The 22,046-nt window shown below is 36.4% G+C and overlaps 2 protein-coding genes across 5 annotated transcripts in view; one reads left to right on the plus strand and one right to left on the minus strand.

Annotated features, from left to right (window-relative positions):
- WDR20 (WD repeat domain 20) overlaps nt 1-4,931 on the plus strand; it is a 48,864-nt gene extending 43,933 nt beyond the window's left edge. For 3 of the 4 annotated variants that reach the window (XR_008577221.1, XR_008577223.1, XM_054826133.1), the window contains one exon: nt 2,240-4,931. Coding sequence is in view for 2 of the 4 variants with exons in the window: in XM_054826133.1 (XP_054682108.1) it covers nt 2,240-2,293 (54 nt within the window). In the remaining 2 variants the exon portion in view is untranslated. The remainder of the gene's footprint in view (nt 1-2,239) is intronic. The other variant, XM_054826130.1, reaches the window with a different exon arrangement.
- A 2,924-nt stretch (nt 4,932-7,855) lies between these two features.
- MOK (MOK protein kinase) lies at nt 7,856-20,481 on the minus strand. Its single transcript, XM_054826135.1, is given in 12 exon segments — nt 7,856-8,581; nt 9,831-9,942; nt 10,172-10,327; nt 10,743-10,842; nt 11,026-11,027; nt 13,236-13,282; nt 13,284-13,415; nt 14,354-14,402; nt 14,904-14,959; nt 14,962-14,986; nt 18,714-18,788; nt 20,371-20,481. Coding segments are annotated over 12 exon segments (924 nt in total). The 5' UTR covers nt 20,460-20,481; the 3' UTR covers nt 7,856-8,500.
- Nucleotides 20,482-22,046: the final 1,565 nt, after the last annotated feature.

Consider the following 22,046-nt stretch of genomic DNA (forward strand, 5'->3'; position numbering starts at 1 on the left):
TTCTTATTCTTGCTTTTCTTGCATGAACACGTAAGGTCTACGCTGTCTTCTGAAATACAAGGAGTTCCGAGTATTCGCTTACTGAAGAGCTGCCTGTACTGCACTTCTGCTCTTTAAAGCAGGGAGTATTCATGGTCTGGGAGGTGAAACCAGGATTGAGTGATGCCTTGGTCCTAGTCTTGAATTGCAGAATGTCTGGTGGCCCATGGGGAGCAAGGCACCACACTGAATTTCAGTGTGCGTCACCTGTTTCTAGAGGAGTTGTAGAAAATTAATGACTCTTCATTTTGTTTCCCAACAATTGGTTTCATTACAGTGTGAATCTGATACTAGAATAGTGCTCGTTTCTCTTTGTCTGTATGGCGTTGAAAAAGACTTCATATTATGCCATCCCTAGGATGTTCTATGTGCTTATAAAGCACATATTTGCATATGAACAGCTGGGATCACTGATTTATTAAAGGCTGAAAATAATACCTTTGGATGTCTTCTTCCAGGGAGCTTGAAAGTTGCTTAGTGGAGGTAATCTGACCAGAAAGACCTTCCAGTTGCTGCTGGATTTAATAGACTTCTAAAGAATGCTGCGGAAATGAACTGTAGAGTTCTGATTCGTCCTCGTCATTTTTGAACAAAACTTTCTTAGTAAAAAATTTCAGAAGTGCTTCGGTAACTTATTTGCTCTAAAATTCTGCCTTTTTTCACCATCTGTTCCTTAAGTGATAACTAGGAACCTTTTTGTTCCTTTCTCGTGAAATATGCGGTATCTTTGCACATCCTGAATGTCAAGTTTAAAGACCAACCCGCTTCATTCTACCTCAACGGTGTTTGAATCAGATACCCATTACATAAACAACTAAAAATAAATAAAGTGTTCTCGTTCCTGCAGGTGTGATCTGTGGAGGGAATCACATTAAGCACTGCATACTTCATTATATATAAATGTAATGTAAAATATAAATGCGCACACACAGAGTCTGGTATAAATCCTACAAATGTATCCAGATTTAATGTGTCTGAACTGGTAGATTAGGTGTTTTTTAAAAGTAAGGGCTATGGTTTTAGTAGAAACTTGATGACTTGAATCCAGCCAGTCCAGCCCCACTTCCACCTTTTCAGTCTATGGTCAGGGTTTTCTTCCATCTGTCATGACTCTTCAGTTCTTGGATCCAAGCAAGAAAGAGCTCCTGTAGATTCTGAAGATGTGACCTAATTCTACATTGTGTGCTAATTGCTGCCTGAGCTTGTCTAGTTTGATGGATCTGAGTCACAGGATCTTAATTTTGAGGTAAGAACCGAAGCTGGTAGCTGTTTAGAGGAATTGCTAAAAGTGCATTTATGGTGCCTACGTAGTGAGGAGTTGCACAGCGATAGTCACTAGTGTGTTTCCAGCTTAGCTGCCATTATGCTCCTCAGTTATAGCTATTGACCTTGCAAGAAGACTAAATTGTATTTTGATATTAAGCTGTTGCTAAATAAGTCTGATGTACAGTTACTTTTATGTGAATGATTAAAAAGGGTAATCTGCGTAAATCTGAATTGGGATCGATCTGTGGATCTTTGCCCGTAAGGTGTAGTTGCCTTAATCCGGAGCAGTAGCCTCTGTCTAAGCAAGGGGTGCCGCACACTCGCGGGTGATGTCTGAAATGAAGTAAGTCTCATTTTATTTGAATGGTGATGTAGTTAAACGAGCTGGTACAAAGTTTTCCTGAATGCAAGCTTCAACTGTAATGGGGTATCTTTACTGAACTCTTGCTCAGCGTTTCATTCTCTTTTACCAAAATCAGTATTTGGTTAGATAATCTATTTTTCTATTAAAAGCTTGTAATATTCAATAGTGTATAAGAGATTCCTGTACCAGGTTAGGTGTCAAACTTGTTGATATTGGAATAGGTTTGTTTGTTGCTGCCCTAATAAAATGCTGATCGCTTTTTTGGTGTACGGTTTTTAAAAGTTTCACAGTGACTCAAAATGCAAGGTAGATTAAATCAAATGCTGGGATCAGATTCACCATGTGTCATAGAACCGCACACGCTCTGTTACTTACTGAAAGCTCTTTTGTGTGCTGCTTGGCTGCTACAGTAGTGGCTTAGATCCTTTTGTAAGAAAGGAAGGTGCCGATGTCTAAAGTAAGCAAATAATGGTAAAAATAAATTGTACTCTTTTTAGCTTCAGGCTAAGAACTTTATAAAATTAATGTCAGGTTCTCTTGCTGGATTAATGTAAACTGCTTTGTTTGCAGGGTTTATTGTCATCCCAAAACCAGGCCAATTCTCCAAGTGGAACTGTAGTATAGCCATCACACTACTGCTAGCAAATCTCTGAACGCAGGACAAGAAGTAATGACAGTGGAACCAGGAGCTGTTCTTCAGGCAAAGAGCATCACAAATTATAATGTGGCAGAGTGTAAACATGGAATTATGTGAATCACATAGTAATTTGCAGAGGAATAATGTAATGAGTTCTTATTACAGCTAATATTACTAGGCTGCTCACCCAAGGAAGAGTTTTCATGTAAAAAAAAAAAAAAAAAAAAAGCTTCCTTTGGTGCTGCAGGACAAAATAGTAACACTTTTGGTTTTCTTTATGCTTTTCAAGTCCAGTGTAATTTAATCTCTCTATATAAATATATAAATAAAAGACATATATATATATATAGTGTAAAATAAAGTATGTTTTCTTAAATTCAAGTAAGTTCAATGGTTAAACTAGTACTTCACCATTGTTTATTTTGCACTGATTTTTTTTAACCAGAGATGGCTAGAAGACAGCCTGGAATGCACTCATGGAAAATGAAAGTCATTACTTTCTGGCTTCAAAATGTTATTCAGGAAGATGGATGCTGCAATCATAGATTTTTAAAACAAAATTGTTTTGCACTTAAATAGTTTAATGCTAATAGAGAATTACTTTAAAATTGGTGCCCAGACACCAGAGAAACTATGTTGTGGAGAGAAGATCCTTTGTATCTATTAAACATTTATTTTAATATTGTTGTTTCCAACTGCAATCGGCTCTGTATTATATGTATAAATAATGTAATTCAGTGGTGGGGAAGGGGAGTAATGGATCATTACACTAGAAATTCTCATTCATTTAAGAAAGTGATATTTCTAATTCAGAAAATACATATTAAACTATCTTGAATATGCATTTTTGTTTACTTTCTGTTCAAATTCAATCACTTTTGATGTAACCAATCCTTTGTTGAATTAAATGTTTGGTACAGAAATATCATCTAAGCTTTGTAGAACAAATTCCTTTCAAAAATCTCTCATCTAAAACATTGCTTTGTATTTAACATAGTTGAATTTCAATTAGAAAGTGAAATAACATTGTTCTGTTCTCATTCTTAATGGTTTTATCTTGAAATACATCATACAGCAGAAATCTTGCAGACAGACAGCTTTGTGGGGTAAGGATTTTGTAATGGCATAGTCCCATCCATTTGTCTGAGGAGTTGTGAAGTGAAAGATCCGGCAGTAGTAGACATACACACTTTCTGACTTGGCAATCTAAAATTAGGTCACCATTGTGGCGTAGATGCGTTTCTGAGACAACTTGTTTGTTTTCAATCAGGCATCGCATTTATAATTCACCGCTCTTAAACTGATAAGCGTTACGGAGACAGACATACCCATGTAGCTGTGTAGTTTAATGCTGCTTGTCTGAGCACACGTTATTTTTCATCACTCAGCAACAGAACACTGAAATTTTTTTCAGTAGCTCTTGCAAAAAAGATTAACCCCCCCAAGAGATGTTGCTCCGTGTCAGGACCCAGAACAACACAAGACAGCTGTACCTGCCCTGTCTTTCCCTTTACCCTTTGTAGCAATATTCGCAATTGGGCTTTTGCTGAATCTTGTAGCCGGGCTTCAGGCAGGCAGCGGGGAACCTGCCTGGGAGCAGGGAACTTGCCCCAGTAAGCACACGCCCTATCTGAGGGCACATGTTAATGCCCTTCTTGCTCTCTAAGGATAAAGCTGCGTAAAATTTTTTAAATTGCAAGTAAATGTGAGACATTTTCAGGCATGAGAAGTTAATTTTTTTTCAGAAAATGAATGAAAATTTGGGGAGAAACAACTTGTGACTAAGTCTTATTCTTGTAAAGCAGCTAGCATGTAGAAAACTGCCAGACACATTTATAAGCCAGCATTTAGGTTGTGTGCTTTATTAAAGATGGCGCTGTGCTTTACAATCCTTATCTACTTACATTCTTCTAAAATATGAAGAATAGGGAAAATACTGAAACTAAGCAGGATTATTGTTCAGAAGTTTTGATTTATTAACATAGTGGGTTTAACTGTTAAAATACAGATAAACCTCGTCACTGAAACTAGTGCGTTATCTCCCTGTATGCTTCCTGTATATAAGTGCTTCGTATGGTTTGAGTCAAAGTGAAACAGTTGAGAAAATATGTAATAACTTTAAAAGACTTTTTTTTTTCCTTCAGCTGGAAAAATACAAAACCAATACTGAAAGGGCCATAGCATCCAACATTAGCAGCTACTCACATATGCATTTGTAGAGTACATCCCCACTACAAATCATAGTTGAACAGTGTACAAGGACTGAATGTGGGTTTTTTCAGCCTCTTCTTTATTACCAGGCAATCATCTAGAAGCTTGAACTGCCCACCCCACCCTCTATTCCATATGGAAAAAAATTTTTTTTAGGAAGAAAAAGGATACTAATAACTTACCTGGAAAGAACTTAGAGTTCTACTATAGATACAGCTCTTAATGAGTAACTTTTTCTTACTATGTTAAAAAAAAAAAAAAAGTGGAACACAGATCATCTCAATACAGAATTTTAGCTGGAAGAACAGTACTTGCCAGTTTGTAGTTTAAAGCTGAGTGTATTTTAATGATAAAGCAGGTGGGAAGACGCAAGGTTTGCCTACTAATCCAACAGCCAGCGAAGTGTAAGTTGTCTCCAGAGGTAGAACAGCAAAGAACTTGTTATGAAATAAATACACCTGTGAAGCACCGCATGTGCCAAACTGTGTAAGATCCACCCGAAAGCATAAAATCAATGAAGAAAACATTCCAATGTGATCCTTCACTTGAAATCCCCAATTTTCCTAGGCAAAATGATCTGCTGAATGTGAAATTGCCTTTTTCGTTACAACAGCCTGACAGCCCCAGACACAGAGTATGTGAGAGAGAATTGGTAGTAACATAACAGATACTACTCTGACAGGCTTTTCTCTGCAACTTAAAACTTACTAAAAATCCTGACTTTGTCTTTTTCAAAAAATAACCACTTTCCTGCTGTATGAATAATGTAAATACCTACCTGATATTAATTATAGAAGCAAACATTTGCAATAACACTTCTGAAAACAGGATCTGGGGGAATTCTTTTTTTTTTTAGTTGAACTGTTCGATGGAAATATTTAAACTTCAGCATCTGTGATTTGAGGTTTCCAGGATAAGATTATGGGACGTTAGCAATACAATTAACATATCTCCATCAGGAACATACTCTAGATAATATGAGCTGTACTGTACCATGCTAGGTAAGACAGCTCTGAGTCTGAATGAGCAGTCAAATGTGGGTAGTAGGATTTGTCTTTTTTTTTTTTTTTAAATCTTCTAAGAAATAAGTAACTATGGCGAGCAAGATCCCTCAGACACAATGTTACCTATTTTTAGACCATCATTTTTACTGCTGCACACCATGCTCAACTCCAAATATATTAACACCAAGCAACTCACCATCTTCCTCTGGAAAAAACCCTGGATAAGCTCACGGCACCTTTTGCTTGGAGTTCCAAAGGTAAGAAGTCGGAGGTTACTGCTGTTACACTGTGTTGCCTGTAGACCTGCAGTCCTTAATTCCATTTCCTAAGCTTAACATCACACCTTTCTTTTTTACACACATAGATATATATCTCTATATATATCGATATATCAACCTATGCTAGGTATTCCAACAAATATTGTATTGCCTTATTGTTGAATCTCTCTACCTGTTCCATCAGTATGAGCTGCTAATGTGAAAGCATGACTAAGTGGGGAGACGATTAACTGTAACAGAGCAGTTCAGCTCAGTCAGTCACTCTGTCTTTGTGTATCCCCCACTGCACCTTGAGATACCGTGGTCAGGAGCACATTTTTTGCTCAGGACTGGAGGAAAGAGAGCATCCATCCCAAGTGAGCTTAGTAAAATGAGAAAGAGCACTTAGCTACACCGTTACCTTCTGCTGTTTGATTCTCTCTTTACTGCAATGTTCTCACTCTACTGGTGTAGAACATTTCCTCCACTAAAACTCTGCTTATGTATTTGTTCAGTAAGAGAAACCTGCTATTCCTCTGGTGTACCTAGGATGAGTAGCAGTAATAGAGGTTTCCCTGCAGAGCCTTGTTCGTCTGCTGTAGCCTTATTTTTACAAGAATTCTTGCCAGGGCTGGGATGTTTTTCCATTCTTGCCATTGAGACTGAAAGTTTGCTACGAAGAAATGGAATGAAATGAGCAAAGTACAGTAGGCCATGATGCAGGTGCAAGATATTAAACTTGGATAGTCAAATTTGAATAAATGCCAAAAAAATTACTCCCATGGTATGCACCACAAACATTTAGCCTGCTAAGAGTTTCACATTTTAAAAAGTCTGCTAGTAAATGTCATGTTGATCCTCAGTACAGTATGTGAAAATAATACTTTCTTCAAAACATGAAGCTAAACATAAGATAGAGAGGTGCTTTTAAGTGGTAGATCTTGAAAGGATTGATAAAAAAACTTGAGTCTCATGAGCTTCCTCACATTGAAAAGCTACAATGTGGAATTTGGGCAAGCTCGAAGTTACCCAGAAGCTGACTGGTAGAAAAAGGAGTAGGATCTAATGCAGTCACAACTGGATTCTACAAGCATTGAGATGCCAACTGTTATAAAAACAGCCAACCAAACAAAAAACCAACCAACCAAAAACCAGAACAAAAAAGCCAGCTACTGGGAAACCTCTAATCGAGTGAGAAGAATCATTATTTTCACAAATGCATAGCCTAGTAAAATCTCAGAAGGAGAGCTGAGAGCATAATGGGCATAACTTTCATTCTAGACGACTAGTATTTTTATAAAATCTTTATGTTAACATGTATTTTACTGCACCATTTGAGCTGCAGCTTAACTGATTAGAATAAATAGTTTGTCTGGATTTAGAGCATCAATATGAAATTGATGCTTAAGGGTTGGCTTAGTATCTTTAACATGATCTGCTACCAGTGCGGGTTTTTTTTTTTTTTCCCTAGTGTGCAGCAGTGACTTCTAATACAATGTGCCCCTTGCCAGCCTTCTCATCACCCAAAGCTTGAGGTTCACCTTTTTGTTGCACAGAAAATTCTGAACAGCAGCAGCAGCGCCAGAGGTCTCTGGTTACTGGTTCAGGAGGGTAGGTGAAAAAGGTGATCACTTCCCAATTATAAGAGTTACTTTCAGAACTATTGAAAAACCAAAAATGTTATTTGCAAAATCTGTTTTGCACACATACTTGGTAGGCAGAAGATTTTTAAACCCCCAGCTAAGTATGACTTGCACAAACTTTTTTTTTAATAGCAAAACCGTTTTGCTATCACCAAATTTAAGTATTGCAAATTAATTATTGCAAATTTTTAAGAGCTCTTGGGAGTTTTAACATCAGTGGTATCAAATTGCAATAACTCCTTTCCAATTAAGACAAAAACACTGCCTTTTAACTCTTGCCTTTTATAGCACTAGTAAACAGTAACATTATATTAAATTGTTACTGATGATCTGTGTACAAAATTTCTGAAATATGCTTATATGTCTTTACCGCTCTTTTAAGCAACTAGCTGCAATGTCAGTCACTGTTAAAACTTCTAATTAATATTAATGGCTTGAAGAAAATGATGACTAAATTTTATTTGCTATTGAATCAGATAAAAAGTTGCTTTAGCTTTTAGCTATAGTTACAGAATAATATTCAGCAGTTACAGAAACCGCATCAAAATCAAGTCTGTCATATGACTGTATAATCTGCACATTCTCAATAAAACTTCAGGTTGAAGTTATTGAATACAGGAGCTGAACGTTTTCCAGAGTTGACTGAAAAATAAACATTTTTTACACCTACAAAATATACAAAAGTTAGCTGTCATTTATAATATGGTATGAAAACTTATATTTTGTAGATATTCCATTCCTAATACTAAAGCTCAAAGAATCCTTTCATGTTATTTTTAACCAACCTCCTCCTCCATCAGGTTCTAAAAGGAAAAAATACTTAGAAAGTTCCATAGCAAGTGCTCTCTAAGCTGTGCGAGGACAACACTTTATTTAAATATTGATACCTCTCAGGAACAGAATACCAAAACAGAGGTAAGCAGCCCTCATAAGCTCAAGGGGTTTTCCTACACATCGTCAGGGAAACACAAAATGAGGCACTGCTGTTCTTTATAGGTCTCTAACAACAGAAGCATGATTTGGTCGCGCTCACTGCACAGTTGTGCTCTTCCTCACACACCAAATACTTTACAAGGTGGTCAGTAACCTCCTCCTCTTCCTTCTAGAGCAGGTAAGTGGAAATGTTTCAGGGAAGACTTACATGCCTTCTGTTTCTCAGACTGTTGAGGAAACAACAGAAGTTTGAAACACGCTCTGTAAAACACATTTTGCTGTGACACTTTAAGGTAGAGTCCATATGTAGATCATATGTGATCCAATAAATCTAACAGACTGTAACACAGGGGTTTCACCACTTTCCTCAGGTGCCCGGAAAACTGAGTGCAATGCAGGAGCAGGACAGGAAGTCAACTTGGCTCCTCCAGAAAGATTTCATTTCGGCAATTCTCCACAAGGAGGTCCATATTGTTGTTTTGTTTTTTTCCTGGACTTTCCTAAGAGAATGCTTTTAAAATAAACAAGATTCAATTTCTTTCAGAGAACATCTTAAGGAATAAAGTTAAAAGAGAAAATCCAAATAATCAGAAAAAAAACAACTCAGCCAAACACTACTTCAGCTAATTCTTTTTTTTAAAGTTACTGCCTCACTTGATGTTTTTTGCATTTTTTTCCTGAAGGAACTTCTTACAAAGCCCACATTGATGAACCCCAGAACGAAGTTGGTGGAAAAACTGGCTGCTCCTATGGATAGAGAGTTCATGCTTTCAAGGTTAAACACACAGCAGAAAATAATATATAATTTGTTTTGCTACTGTAATTTAGGGTTTAAGAAAAACCTGTATTTGAGAGTTTTTCATGTAGTACTAACTTCTACCTCACCTTGCAGATATTGCGAATCCTTAAGAGTGAACAAGTTGAGTATTTTTCACATAGTTTCAATACAAAGTTTTAGTTTGCCGGAATTTTTAATCAGATTTTACTTTTTTTGATTTCCAATGTCAAATATAAGTTTAGGATTTTGTCAGATATCATCTAAATACAGAATAATTAAGTTTAAAATAAACACAATTTTATTTGCTCAAAATGTAGATTGATGGCCTTAAAAAGGCAAAAGCCCACTTTCTGTCTCTGCTACAACTTCATCTGTAAAACTCTAACTCAAAGGCAGACAACAAAATGATGATGATATTTAAAAAAAAAAAAGTGGAACTGACCCTTTAAGTAATAGCAACTATGACAAGAGTCTACTAAAGGGATTATGTGATATCACAGCTTCTAAATTCTAACTTACATGTTTCAGGGCTTTGGGGAGGGGGCAGGGGGAACTGCAACCGACCCAATAAAGTGTTTAGGCAGACTGAATAAAACCCAGTAATCAGCTTAAGTAAAACATTTGTTTGTAGCTAACAAGCTCAGTGTCACAAATTACTTTCTCTAAATGGGCTGACAATCCTTCCACTTAAATATCACCTGTCTTTGACTTCCCTTTGAAATTTGCCACAAATGCAGAGGTACTTGCCCTGCTGAATTTCCTAGTAATCTGAATTTTTTGTGCATGGCCAAAGCTTGTGTATCAGCTGCCCTAAAAAGTTTTGGGAAAAACAAAAAGAACAAACCATCAGTTCTGCTTTAGGTGAAGTTTGGAGTCAATGCAAAGAATTATGTTGACTGAATTGTGTTCATGGTATTGCAAGCTAAGTACTAGCACTGTAAGCAAACTTCATTTCAGTCCACTTTAAATAATTAGCATGCAGTGCTCCTCCCACATTTAATTTTAGTCTTCAAGATTGAAATGATTTGAAGTCACTTGCCAGAGCTCTTGAAAATAAGGGTGCTGTAATGCTCGATGGGCAGCAATTCTCACATCAGGATCATATTTTACCATTGCATACAGGAGAGAAATTGTGCACAAGAGAAGGTATTCTGTTTCCTTTTTAAAGGGGAAATCAAAACTCGCAGCTCTTGACCTGCATTAAACAAGTTGAGAATAGTTATTCATGCATATTCAGAGAACACTACAATTTACTGAAAAAAAATAATCTCCTCTGATTTAGGTAATCATTTATTAGGGACAAGTAAGTAATACTTGGAAAAAAATGTTTTCTTTCCTAACAAGTTTTGTCATTGGCCTTAAAGGTACTGTGGAAATAAAAGGCCAAATAAGACTGATATAGGCTCAGATTTCCTCTGCGCTGCCAAAAAGGATCACAAATGCGTGACTATCTCTGGGGAAGGGTAGAAGACACCGCTCTTTGGTCAGTAGCCATTGCAACAGTATTAGATTTTTGTGGTGGTTCCCTGAGCAGAAATTGTACACAGTTGTACAGTTACATTGTGGATATTTAAACAGTGGGATTAATAACTATGGGAATGCATACTTACTGCTTGAACTTGTTGAGAGTTTGGTTAGTGGGAGTGCCTATAACATCATGGGGTTTTGAAATTTGGTCCAGCTCAGTACATCCAGGAAAGAGGCTGAAAACTGCAAGGTAAGAGGTGGTGTTAGCACTAGAGAAGACACAAATCAACTAATTAAGTGGCATAGCTGCTGCTTCAGTTAAAAAAATTTCATTGATGAGGAAGATACATTTTAGAATTATTCATTTGTGGACAGCTTAATACCAACCAACATCTGAAGGATAACATGTAAGCAGCAGATTAACACAACTGCATGTTTCAATGGAAAGAGTAGTTTGGGCTATTAAACAGAAACCTGTAGTTCCTCTCTCCTCACAGGTTTGGGGTAAAATATGTGAAGAGAACATCCCTCCTAGTGAAAGGCAACAGATATGGGATTGTGTTTTCTTCTCATGAAGTGGCAGATCCCAGAAGACAGTGTGTTTTCCTCATTTTAAGACAGCAGAGCCAAGCAGTCCCTCTTGTTGTGCACGCACATAGAAATAGATATTTATAAGAAACATCCCATTCCTAGCACACAGGTTCTTTGCAAGCAGCAATACTGGAAAGATGGTAATTTGAATTGCATTCCTGAGCTTGATCCACAGTTAATACAAAACTTGCATAGAGTCCTTGAAAACATGGTTATCAACAGAGCAAGCTGACTTAACAAGTTAGGTTGACTAACATTTGTTTCTTGCATGTGTTGCCTTTTTCCATAATAGCAGAATATTTCCTTGGGCTTTTAATTTAAGAACCACTTCAGTAGCACCACATGATTCTTGAAAGCAAAACACTCAGCCCTCTTTGGAGACGGGAAAAACTTCTTTTAACCATTTGCAAATTCAATCAAATAGCTGGCTGCAGAATTCTCTGTCTTCATAAAACTTTGAGAGGAAGGAGAGAAGAGAGATCTGATTCATGTTGTGCAGCTCTATCAAGACAAGCAGTTGGGAGTAGCTTTTGTGTGATCTACAAATATATGCTGTCTCTAAATGTAAAACTATAGTAGGGAAGAACAACGGTGCAATCCACAAAAAATGTAATCCAGGAACCATGATTTATAAGGAACAGAAAGAGGGAGACCAAGATTTGCAAGATAAGCATGGCTGAGTAAGATGAAAAAATTCTTACACAATGTGGTGTAAAGCATAAAGGCATACACAAATGTTCACCAGCAAAAACTGCAAGATCCACTTAAAAAGAAACAAACCTGTCCAGGACTTCCTTTAGCTTGGCAAGGCTGTATCTTTTTTAATTCGGTAATTTCCAATAAAACCCTCATTTCTCTCTGAACACATCTATCAGGTCTCTGAAAATGTGCAGTGGTTGCAAAGACTGAATTTTGTTACATTAAGCTAAAATTAAGAGGAAATATCTTTAAGGTTTTTTGCCGTAAGAAAACTTCAGTTTGCAGTGTGTAATTTTCTTGCCAAACTTCAAAGCCTACCCTATTCAAACTGAAATGGAAAAACATGGCATTTTTAAAGCTTTTGGTCCCAATTTACTTCACAAGAGAACTGCCACATTTGGGATTTTTCTGTTAACAGTTTTCTGACCAAAGTAGAACTGTTTCTACAAGTTAGCAGGCAAAGCATAAGGGTTGTCATTTAATGTGATGGTGATGGCAGCAGCTGCATTTGCCATGTGGAGGAGGAGGAAAGAAGCAAAGCAAAATGTTATCACTCCTGGTTGCGTACCAGAGACAGCAGTGTGGGAGGAGAATAAAGAAGAACTGCTGCTGTTGCTAGGGCACAAAGATAGTGGAGAAATACTCATGGTTGTTATTTTTCCTTTTTTTTCTTGAAGACCAATGACAATTTTTTTTTTCAGTTATAGTTTCATCATCATCGAAAAGCTTAAAGGACTTCAATCTGGGTTTTCCTGAGCTCTTCCTTCATCAGAACCCAACTTCAAAATATTCCAGTACACAAGGGTCTTAAACACACTGCATTATAAATCAAAGTAGTAAATAAGAGGGAGTGTCTTCTCTGATCTCTGTTTTTGCAGAACAGTAAGTCAAAACAAGAGGGAAAAATGTTACCATTAAGTGCATTAACAAGACTGAGGATATTTAGCGATGCTTATGACAGGAAACGAGCCATACTCTGTTCAGAGATAAAGCAGAGAAAACACATTTTTACCTAAGTCAAATATAAAGCCAATGGGGAAAAAAAAATCCACAACAACAAAACAACCAACTGTTCAGAAATGTTATTTTACTTGTAAATAATATTTGTTGGTACTATGTTCTCTTGAACATCCCACTGCTTTATTACTAACCTGCCACAGGGTGAAGAGAGTGCCAGGCAAGACAGGATTACTACCTCATGAACCCTGCAGACTAATCACAAAAGAAGCTTCCACAAAACCATGGAAACAAAGATCATATTACCCATAGCAGGTGCTCCTTATTTATTTATTTACCGTTGATCTTCTTGATCAATAATAAGCAAGACCCTCCACTGAACACTGTACCTTGTGATTTCACAGAGAACACAGCCAGCACTCCACATATCAATTTTGGTAATGATAGTCGCCATTTGTAAGTAAGCATTCAGGTCCTTGGTACCAGCATGTAGACCAATATTCTGTATGTGGCTGCTTAGAATAGATACTCCTACAAGATCCAAAATCTCCTAACTTCAGGGTATTCTGCTGCAAAAATAAATAAAGTATTTTGACAAATTAGAAACACTGAAGTATCCAAGCAAGGATTTTCGTTAAACGTGTGAAGCAGTCATCATAAAAGAAATCACAGATTACTTTAAGAATAAACTTTCAGAAACCCCAGGAGTAGTATTATAGCAGTAAAACTGCATTTAAATAGCAACTAGCTCCAGGCTTGAAGATATCTGTGTCCCGTAATATGTGCAACTACCATTCTGCACATCATTAAAAGAAAGAGCTGAGAGTTAATTGAAAAGCATACGGACTATTACTGAAGGGAAGACTGCTAAGTAGGACATCTGGAATAAATTATTTTCTGAGAGTTCTTGTGTTTAGCAGTGATATAATAGGCGGCTTTGGCTTCTCTTTGTAACAGCTTCTCCTGTACACTTCTAAGACTTGAAAGAAAAATTTATCTCCAGAAAATAAAATTTCATAAAGTGATTTTTGAAATCATTGCTTTTCAGACATTAGCAAAGTAACATTCCGAAACTGTCAGGAGAATAGATTTCAGTGAAGAAATCTTCTGAAAGCTAAGACCTCCTGCTCTCTTTTGTATGAATAACTTCCATGAAATGTAGGAATTGAATATATAAAGAGCAATCTGCAGAATGAACCCTATCTTGTTTCTAGGTTAACACAGAAAGGAAAATACATATTAATATAGGATAAAGAACAGGTTTTTAGATTGGAGTGAACACATGCAGGCTGTAATGCATCTGATTCATTTCAGGGTTTAGCCAGTAACAAACTTGCTCATTCATTCCTCTAGATCAGGAATATGGTATTAGAAGTAGCTGTCTATATATTTTTTTAAAACTGTACTTTTATTCATGAAGAAGCATTACCTTCTCAGAGTAAGAAGAAAAATACCAATATACTTCCCTTTCAGTTAAATATTCTCACATTCTCACAAAATTAATTACCTTTATTAATATGTTTTCTGGTTTCACATCTCTGTGAAACATCCCATTTCTGTACCAATATAAATGCACCAGAGAGACAAGTTCACTAAAAAGATAAACATTATCAGTGCTTCCAGTTATTTGTAAAAAAAGAAACTAACACTTCCTTCAAACTTACCAACAGCATAGTAAAAAAAAAAAAAAAAAATTGAATTTTGCCACCATGTTGAGAAAACAGCTACAGGTACGGGAATGGGGAAAGGGCCAGTCCAGGAAGGAGAGACCCAGTGTCCTGGTTTTGCTCTCACCAGGTGACCGAAGGACTGCAAGGCCACCTGCTCCCAGGAGCACTTCCTGCAGCAGGTGCTGGAGCTACTTTGGGGTGCTGGCAGCAGCACGGGCTGCCTGCTTGCTGCCTTCCAGGGCTCTGCTACAGGCAACGATGCATCTGGGCACCTTTTCTCCCTGCAGCAGCCTGCTGCCCCAGACAGTTCTATGTCTCTCAGAGATGACCCTGAAATAAATGTACGATACATTTACTGTAAAGCCGTTGCTGAACCAAGTCTCTTACCTATGTATGTGATCAAGAGATTTGCATAACTGGTATATGTAGTAGTTGTTGGGTTTTTATTTCCTCCAGGTAATGGCTTTCTCCTTCCCAGAATTAAATTTCAAGTTGTACAAGCCCTTTTTAGCTAACAACAGAATACAAACAAACAAACAAAAAAAACCCCAACAAAACAAAAAACCAAACCTCTTCAGCTTCCAATAGAGCATTAATATTAACTTTTTCAAGTATACTCTTTCTGTCATTTATAGCTAGCTTTGTAATCCATTTTCCACTCAACTTCAAATATAATTTAGATTTCAGTATGCACCAGAATAGCTCAGCTAACAACTGTCAATTCAATAGTCTGTAACCTGCCCTAGCTTTTACTGCATGTTTTTCTTGCAGTATTTGCTTCCCCAAGTTCTAAAAGAAGTACAGTATTTCACTTCCAAACGTCTAATTTCCTCTCCAAACAAAGTAACTGTCCTTAAGGTTCAAGATTCCTATCAATCACCTCAAATTACTGCAATGCTTAAATGACTGTGATTCACATTTGACTTGCAAATTAAAGGTTAACCTCTGTAGTTTAGCTTGCTATTGCTGTTGCACAATAACGAGTTATAAAATTTATCTGTTTTTCAGAGCCATTCCATAACTACTCAGCTTGTTTTCTTTTATAGGCTCCAAAGGCCTTTTAATCTTGCTGTAATGCCTTTATGTAACGCTGCAATGTCATCAACGGAGGCAGAAATGATCACAGTTTTGAAACAAAGCAGGTACTGATCTGCCTGATGACAGTAGTATGAGTAATTGGCTGGGGAGGAGGAGGGAGATTATCAGGACACTAACTCATTGAGGCTGCAAGTCCTAGCAGCCAGCAGGACTTGTGTTCCTCACTGATTACAGTACTCCTCCAAAGCCACATAATCCACTGAGCAGGATTAGGTAACAAAGCACTTGAAACAGAGTACTGTTTACATCGGGACTTGTAGTATTATTACCCCAGTAGACATAAATGGTGTTTTCAACATCAGGATTTTTGTCATTTATAGTAAAAAAGATTTTATAAAATGCAGCTATTCAAACTGACTTGGATTATTATTACTGTTTGAATCAGGCCTTCATAAAAAGAAGTCACACTCAGTTGTTTTTTCATTACAGGTCACTAGTAAAATCTGGAGCAGATGCTCTTCTACTTCCAGATTTATCATTAGAGAAATGTTATTTGGAAGTAATGATGAAGCAAATCATAAGGCTGCAACACTTGAGGCTACAATTGTTGCTTGAGGCATCTTCCCCACCTCTCGCTGAGCCATATTTTTTTCATCGCTTTAAATGACCAAACTGTGCTTGATTAAACAAAAGGCAAGACTGTTTTCAGTTATTAAATGACTTGTGATACCACTATAAATTAATAGCAAGACTATTATGACTTTGTGTAAGGCCAAATAGCTTTGTCTTGATTGACATAACACGAATCTGTCAGTTTATTAATGAAAAAAAACCCCAAAAGATCAACTTTTCCATTAGTAGCATTACAGTGAACTCCAAATTACAGAAGTGTCTCTATTCACCTTGTTAAATTAGAAATTAATTTTCAGTTTCCTCTACTTCAAGGTTTTCTTCATTACAAAATTTCATACAAACCATGCTTGCCTCTATATTTTTCTAACTTAAAGCTTTTTAAAATTGTTCTGCACCTATAGTAAACTTCATTTTGCAAGATTCAGCGTAGTCAGAAAATTACAAGCACTGGCATTACTATGTACTGTAGAAATTTACAAGACTACAAATCATTCAAAACTTTTGTGACACAGCATCACTAAAGAACACAATTTAATTGTTCTACAAATTAGTAATGCATTCCTTCAAATCACAATGTTGAAAATTCAAAAGGACCTCCTTCCACTTGCCATTGTTATCAAGATATCCTCAGTCAATAAGTGTCCTAAGAACTAAGATTAATTTTCCAATTTAATTACGTACTTGGAATATTTGCCATATTTATTGTTTGAAATGACTGCCACATGTTACATTTCTTGCCTTTGCAAGAAGCCGCAAGTAGAGTTGTTTGGGGGAGAAAACAAATAAAAAAGTATTTCTGCCCCATACGAAATTGTGGTGTTGACATTTCTACTTTGAAATTCCAAAATTAACTTCTGAAAAATGCAAAACACTTGACAGAAATTAAATTCTGCAATACTTCAAAATAGTAAAATACTTTTTTCATTTATTATAATCTCCATAGGATTCTGTTGTTAATTTTTCCATTTTATTCTGTGATTTGATAAGCTCCACCCCACATGCCACCACCTTGTACAAGGTGAAAAAAAGACATTGTGTCATGGGAAACAGTCCAGGCAGAAAATCCAGACCATAAAGAAGAACTAGCAATTTATAGAAGTTCAGGTAGACTCAGATTAATGTTTAGATAACCCCTAACTGCAGCATTTCAGATTACAACTGAACACAGATTTCATTTTGAACTGATTCACCATGCCATAAAAAAGGAGGTTTTTAAAACTAAGTGGCAGGAAAACAATCTTCTTATAGGAAACTTGAATTTGATAAAAACTGTATTTTAAAATTTAAAAAAACCAACCAAAACAAAAAACCAGAACATACTGAAACCATTAAACTAATTTCCATCTGTATAGAATGCTTAATATAGCAAGCTTTTTCACATGAAAAGAATGAGAGAAACACTGAGAAATGTAACCAAATGAAAGCAAATACTCTGAGGTAAAAAAAAAGGCAGTTAAAGAACAAACCTGAACATTCTGATTTTTCATAACTGAAACAGAGTATCTTTCCTGGAAGGAGAAGATGCAGGATTGTTTTTAATGCACTGGACTACGTTACTATCCAATGAGGACTCCTTCCTATATGCTATTACTCTGACTTTACAACTTAATAAAATAAAATGTCTTATTAAACCCAGCAAATATGTCTGCTTCAGTGATCAGCAAACAACTGTATTTTAACCTCAAATTCTTATCTAGGTCAGGAACGAGGTTACTCCTTTTGTTAGAAATATGAATACTCAGTGTCACTAACATAATGTTTGGGAGCAAGTCTTTTATCTACTCTATTACACTGAATGACAGTTGCATGCTCAGTTATTTAATTCCCAACTGTTAAGACATTACAAATTTTTAATTATTCAGAAAAAAAAAATCCTCTTTTCATATTGAATTGTAAGTAAGTGCCCCTTCATTTGCTGTATCCAACTCCTTTGATGTCTATATGAGATCAGGTTTTAAATCAGCTTTTGTTTTAAACTTTTTTGTAGGAACTCTTCCTTGAGCTTTATGGTCTCCCATCTGCTTCAACAAACAGCTCCAGATTTTTTAAATATAGGAGGTTTCAGGGAACAATGTTATTTTATAGAGAAAATTTGGTAAAGGCATTTTTATTAGATATAAAAACTGAAAATCATTATTCACTGATTCTGTAGGTTTTGGAACAAATGGGAATAATTTTCTTGTTATATCACTACAGTCCTGACCTAACAAAGAACCTATTTAAGTTGCACTTTTTCTTACATAAAGCAATTATCTTGTGTTTTGCAGTCAAGGTTGTTTCCCTGTTTTCACATGAAGTTTGACTGTAGAAATAGATGGCCGTTGACCTGACTCCCTGGATACCTTCTGCGTGCATCCATGCCTTAAACAAGTGAGTATATTGCACTGGAAAGAAATAGAGTGTAAAGCAGTACGGCACAACATTTTCCCTATGAATATGTAATGATGAACAACTAAGTGAAAAATAATTAATTCCACTTTGTGATCTATACAGGAAGGGTTTGTGTATTTCTTAAGCATATGCTACATACCTTTTATCAGCTCATAAATATTCATGTCCATAAGCTCACATATCAGTGAAAGGGAGCCAGCTTTTGTATCGCTGAAGAAACAAATAAGGAGACTTTAAGCTAGAAATGTTGATTTGTACACACCATAGAAAAAAGTATAGTTTAACTAGTATTAAAATGGACATTTTCATTTTCAATTGATATTTTCTCAGAGAGTTTTGTCAACTTAGGATCTGAGGTATCATAGTTTTTGTTTATACTATCCAAAGTGTCTGTTGCAAAAGTTAACTGATTTACTCTGCGAAGTTACTTAAGGCATGTTTTCTTGGCATATCACACCATTTAGTATCAAGAAATTTCCAGTAATTTAACTGATACAATCTTACAATAAAAGATAGGAAAGCCATTATGCCATATATGAAAATACTTACTAGTTAGGTCATCAGTAGTGTTCTATTGCATGGAAACGAGTATCTGACTGGAACCTGTGTTTTCCTGACAACAGCAGTTTTAAGTATTATCACAATACAATAATATATCTGATGCTTTATTTTCCATTCCACTACCCTGCAGAGGCAGACATCTTTAGGTCTTCAGTTTTTCTTACAAGATAATTGTATTAAAGTACATCCCTTCCACAATGTTCCATTAACCCAGACAGCAAAAGGTTGAGGGTACAATCTGCAATTCAGTTTGCAGGCAGACTGTGAAAGAGCTAGGCGAGCTGGCTGGCCATCTGGATTACACTTTGTTAACAACATGGCAGCTGAAACTGAGAATTCCAGAAAGCTAAGCTGCTGGCATGATTACCGGCTTTCCATATATTTGTAGAAATGAGCCTGTCAATAACAGTATAGTACCAGAGCCTTGAGCACAGGAATAAGATGGCCTGAAGAGCAAGAAAAAAATATTTTAGAGCAGTCAACAAATTTTGTGTCAATTATTTGAATAATGAAGTATATGTCTGCTGTTGCATAGTGATGAAGTGTAACACACAGTCATGGAGTAAATGCTGTTGTAAAACCTGATCTCGTTGTGAGACAGAACATGTCCCCAGAAGATTCTTAAGTGCCTAATGAGGCTAAGGAACCCAACTTCACTGACTGATCTCTTTCCAAATTCATAGCTCACCTGCTGCCTAATTCAGAGGTCTAACCTTCTATTATTTGCAAAGGGGTGTCTGTAAAGTTGCCAATGAAATGATACAGCCAAGTAGTTCGCTTGGATCCCTAGTTCAAACTGGCAAGTCAAACCAAGATCCTTGAAGTACCAGAGCCTGTTCCAGCAGATAAGCTCTTGAGTGTGCACTACCAAAATGGTGTCTCCAGTAGACATAATGTTGTGCAGTTAAAGCACTCGCTGGATATGAGACATGGATTGAAATCACCAGCCAGTATTAAGTATTATGATATGAAGTTTAACTATACTTAAAACATATCTAGTCTGTAAGTGTAATACTCATGTTGAAATATTTTTGGTCTGCTGCAAGAGAGCCAGAGAAAGTGAGAGATACATCAGATTTTCTTAACAGAATAGGCACGAAGACTTCAAAATTTGACAGATTTGTTGGGTTTTTTTCTTTCTGTTGGAATAAAAATCTGGTTAAGTGCCTCTAGATCCCAAATCATTCAAATAAAGGAATAAAGAAGAAAGAAATGAATGCACCATACTTACAAAAAGACTTCATGTAACATAAGAGTATTAGGATGCAGATTCGGCCTCCTTAGCACTTGTATTTCTCTCAGATTATTGACTTGTTCCATAGTAAAATTGAAAAGAGGAAGACTGACTCACAATCAGGGACTGGATTATAATTGTCTTTCTCCCCTGCCATGAGACTGTCAGAATCTACTCCACTTCAGTCTGTAATTGAACCTTCAAAGGCAGGACCTGATAAATTGTTTGCCTGCTTTGTTCCATTATAGAGCAAATCAGCAATCAGGAGAATGGCTTTATTCCTTCTTGAAGTCTGGAGTAGCTGGATTTACCCAAACAAGATAAGTAGTAAACTACTACACTCCAGACATCAGTTACTATGCCAAGGAGCTATCTGGGAGGAATTTTGTGTTGCATAATAGTATTTATTATGATACTGTTTTTCTGTGCTGGTGCAGCATACATTCCAACTACTGCTCGGCATGATGCTGGAAGTAACAATCTATCCTTGCCAAATTTAACATTTAAAATTAAGTTTTAACTAACCTCTTACATTAAAAATAGACACTATTCAACTATTGTTTAATTATTTTGTTGCCCTCCTAGACTTTAATAAACAAGAAAACTACATGCTACAGAAACTCTGAGGAGGAAGGAGGAAACAAAGAACTTTGCACACTGTTTAATGGATCAGAACAGGACACATACGCCTTTTCACAGTCAGACAAAGCTAAAGACAACAATATTTTTCAACTTGAAACTAGGAGAAATACCTTGTACAAGCAGGTACTGTTTAAAAACACTGTTATCTGTTGCTAAAAGAGTTCATTTCATCAAAAGAATTTGTCTGTCAATTTATCAAAGGGTTAAAGGCCTAAAAGATATTTTAAACATGCTACATGACAAAAAGAATCTGCTTGTTATGCCCTGTTGTTATGCCCTACCATTGAACTGTATACCATCTGCCCTTGATATAGCTAAGCACTTAGTTTTAAATACTCTTTTGATCATAAATTGGACAATTTGGTCAGTTGTAGGTAATGTATAAATAGACCAACAGTTCTCTGACAACAGAACAGAGAATCAGAAGTCACATCACTTGAAGATATTTGAGTGGTTTTTTTTTTAAACTTACATTCTTTGAAGCTCTGAGTTATGTTGTGAAATCTCACCTAAGAGCAAAATGTCCCATTTTACTTCGTACGTACAAATGTGTCACTATCACTGATTCCACTAGGAACTTAATATATTTAACTGAGAATACAAAGTCAGTGACCTAAACGGCATTGTTTGACATATATATTTGGAGGAGAATGTCAAGTCTATTTCTGCTTCCATGCAGCCCTCTCCTTTATTTTCCTAACTGATAAAAAGCACCTATTTTGTGACCATTTAACATCTTGGTGATGGATATAATTAAATATAAAGGCAAATATGAAGTAGAACTAATGTTATACATGGACTAAGGATAAATAAAGTGGTTTTAACTTGCATTAAAACAGCACTTAACATAAGACTGAAAAAAGTATTGTCCAGGGGAAGGACTGACACATTTCCTCCTCCTATTATTACTTAGAGCAAGAAGAAAAACCACACAAGTCTATTCAGTGCATTTTGGAAAGGCAGAAATCAACTAGTCTTCATTCTTCTTGTTTCACCCTTGACCCAGTGGCCAGGCAGCATTTAGTACAGTG

The sequence above is a fragment of the Grus americana genome, chromosome 5, assembly GCF_028858705.1.
Source record: "Grus americana isolate bGruAme1 chromosome 5, bGruAme1.mat, whole genome shotgun sequence".
Lineage (NCBI taxonomy): Eukaryota > Metazoa > Chordata > Aves > Gruiformes > Gruidae > Grus > Grus americana.